The 2,868-nt window shown below is 39.9% G+C and overlaps 1 protein-coding gene across 1 annotated transcript; it reads left to right on the plus strand.

The window, feature by feature from the left end:
• Positions 1-262: 262 nt before the first annotated feature.
• Positions 263-2,425, plus strand: T265_08509 (hypothetical protein; the record flags this gene model as incomplete). The annotated part of the gene is made up of 2 exons (XM_009174330.1): positions 263-354; positions 2,092-2,425. 2 exons carry the CDS (start codon positions 263-265, stop codon positions 2,423-2,425), a joined length of 426 nt encoding a protein of 141 aa, XP_009172594.1.
• Positions 2,426-2,868: the final 443 nt, after the last annotated feature.

A 2,868-nucleotide genomic window follows, 5' to 3' on the forward strand; every position in this document is an offset into this window, starting at 1 on the left:
CTAACGTGCGTAGGTAGAGCAGTGGTAATACGCTCGCCTCAATTGTCAGATGTCCTGGCATGACCATTGGATGACCTCTGGCAGAAGCGAAACTCGAGTCTAGTGCTTCCCTTTGGTGTGGACCCACCATACCACTTACGCCAAAATAGGAGGGCGACAGTCTAAACAAAAGTGGCGTGAATATGAACAAAGCACCTTTTGTTTTGCTTTTGCTGAAACAATCTAAACCAACTGAGATCTATGTTGTTCATTTATCAATCAAATGCTTCTAATTCAGCTCATGCGATTCAAACAGCATGCAAACACAAATTTATTCTTTTTTGAATACAAGTGTTCGTGCACGTTACAATGGAAGTAATCAGTGTTTTCCCTCTGAAGCCAGATATTCGAATAATTAGTTTTTCAAGTCCAATTAGTGCATGTATGTGGATTACATTAAGTAAGGGTATTTAAAAGAATAATTCTAATTGACTGACTTGTTGCACCTGACTTGCTTTCTTCAAAAGCAAAATCATTTTACAGGACACTTGTCCTTGCAGTAGTACTTAGGATAAGCAAATTTTTTGTCCATTCGATGGAAGGTAAGTCGAAATTTGCCCAGTGTAAAAACACTCTTCAACCGCAGAGCATTGAATTGTTGCGTCTTGTGAAGGAATTTTACTTGGCTACAATATTGGTTATAATACCCAGTCAGAGTAGGTTTTTTAGCCTGCTGGTATTGGTCTACATAACGGTGAACATCACCTCTTCATTCTGTTCTCATCGCTACAGATAACAGTGCATGATTTGCGACGCCTGCACGTAACTGAAAAATTCAATGTTATTTCGACGAGCTCGAGTAATACGTAATACAGCAACATCATATTTTCTTCTGAGATAAGGGGCAAAAATATACTTGTCCGAATGAACCTTATGGAACACAGTCGGCACGTTACCTTATCACTCAATGTTTTACCCCGTGGTAACTTTGAATACATCCACTTAGCAAAAAGTTAATTATTCCAGGTAGCCGCCTACTCATGGTTTTAAAAGCACCTCCAGAATACATGCTGGGCTGAATACGTATTGCTATATTTGCGATAAGTGTACCAAATATGTGGGCATAAGAAATACCATTAACGAAATTTGGCGGAAATGAGATGCACTATGCGCTATTCATTGCTCAGTGTATTCTCTTGGAAGGTCAATAATACTGTGGCCGGTATCACTGCTAACGTCCCTGTCTGACAATTAAGGACAATTCAGGAAGGCTGCAATTGCCTCATCAGTCTTTGTTACAGTTTTCACGTGGACAAAGCTTTGTGATACGAGTTTATTCCACGTTGAAACATTCGTAGAGTTCACCAGATCCATTGTATGGGAGGAATGTAATTGAATTCCCATAATTTTATACAATTAAAAGTGAAAAAACAGAACTGTATATCTTGAAATGTGGATAATAATCATGATTGTGAGACATGTTTCGGTGTGATGGCAAACCTTCTTCGGCGTCAGGGCTGAGAAAGCGCAGCATCGGCACCTGCTTTCTACTGATTTGGGCTCTATGATAAGCGCTACGCAATGGTGTGTATTTTCACCCACAAAACTACGTGCATTCCGTGATGGCCTTCCTGGCCATTGATAAAGTTTACTCATGGTTGCTATCAATTATAATGGACAGAAAGTGCCAACTATTAAAAGTTGGAAGAATCAAAAATACATGCCACAAAATTTTTCCCTAGCGTCGGAGGTCATGACTTAGTGGTTGAGTACATTTCAATCACCTTCGACGCTCGTATTATGGAGGAAGAATCGACTAAAGTATTATTATGAAACGTTTTGTTTTTTGCAATATCTGATAATATGCCATTTATTTTCAATCGACTAAAAACTACGACTCCTCGTTCCTGCATTTACCAAGAAGCTGTCTCCAAAACTAAACGCACAAGAATCGCACTAGTATTATTGTGTAAGATGTCACGACATAGCATCAATGAATTTCAATGATAGTAATGCTACGAGACTCCACACAATTACATAAAGCAGTTCATCATAATGAAAAGAGTTTTTCATCATTCTCTCCAATTATGACAATTTCTATCTTTCTTTCAGGGAAATTGTGCTCCTTCAGGATAACTCAGTTGTGTGCTCTGCACCACCGAAACAACTGGGAAAGGACATTGAAGTCATCTCGGCGAAAATGCCTTTGGAACAACAGATATTGTTTAGTGACGAAACAAGAACCAGAGCCAATTTGCTGAAAGATAAAGAAGGCTTGGGACAGCTTAGCAAAGACTTGAAGGCCTTTGCGGAGAAGAATTTCGGCGAATACTGGCAAGTGGCAATTGTACGAGGAGACTTTTGGGCCACTTTCTCACATCTTGCGGATTCGTCTTTTCAATTTCATCTGAATGGACGTTCTTATCTCTTCTGGAAGACATCATAAGAGGGCAGATGGCACGTTGGAAAATTTCGTATTTCAATTACATATGAAGAGACGTCGCGCACTCTAACAAACAAGGGCGTCAAGCCACCGATTTTGTACTTTCATTCTCGGTTGATGTATCACTTACCGTGATGTGATTAATAAACCGTAGCCTATGTTGTTTTCCACAAGAAGGATAAACTGGAGTGATAAAAACCGCTGGGATGGTCACTGATTCGAGGGAGCACTATGGATCTTTCTCATTTATTCTTTGCGAGTGGGCGTTTACTAGTTGCTCCATTCACCCATCTCGTATACTATTCTAACCGTGCATATAGTGGCTGGTGGATTTCCTAATAAGCTCTCTACGTGGCACTGGTTTAGCGTATTCCTCAGATGATCAAAAAAGTTTAAAAAACTGTGGAACTGATAGCCGATAGGTGTATTGAATGAAGTAGGCGTAG

Source organism: Opisthorchis viverrini (genome assembly GCF_000715545.1).
Source record: "Opisthorchis viverrini unplaced genomic scaffold opera_v5_222, whole genome shotgun sequence".
Classification (NCBI taxonomy): Eukaryota; Metazoa; Platyhelminthes; class Trematoda; order Opisthorchiida; family Opisthorchiidae; genus Opisthorchis; species Opisthorchis viverrini.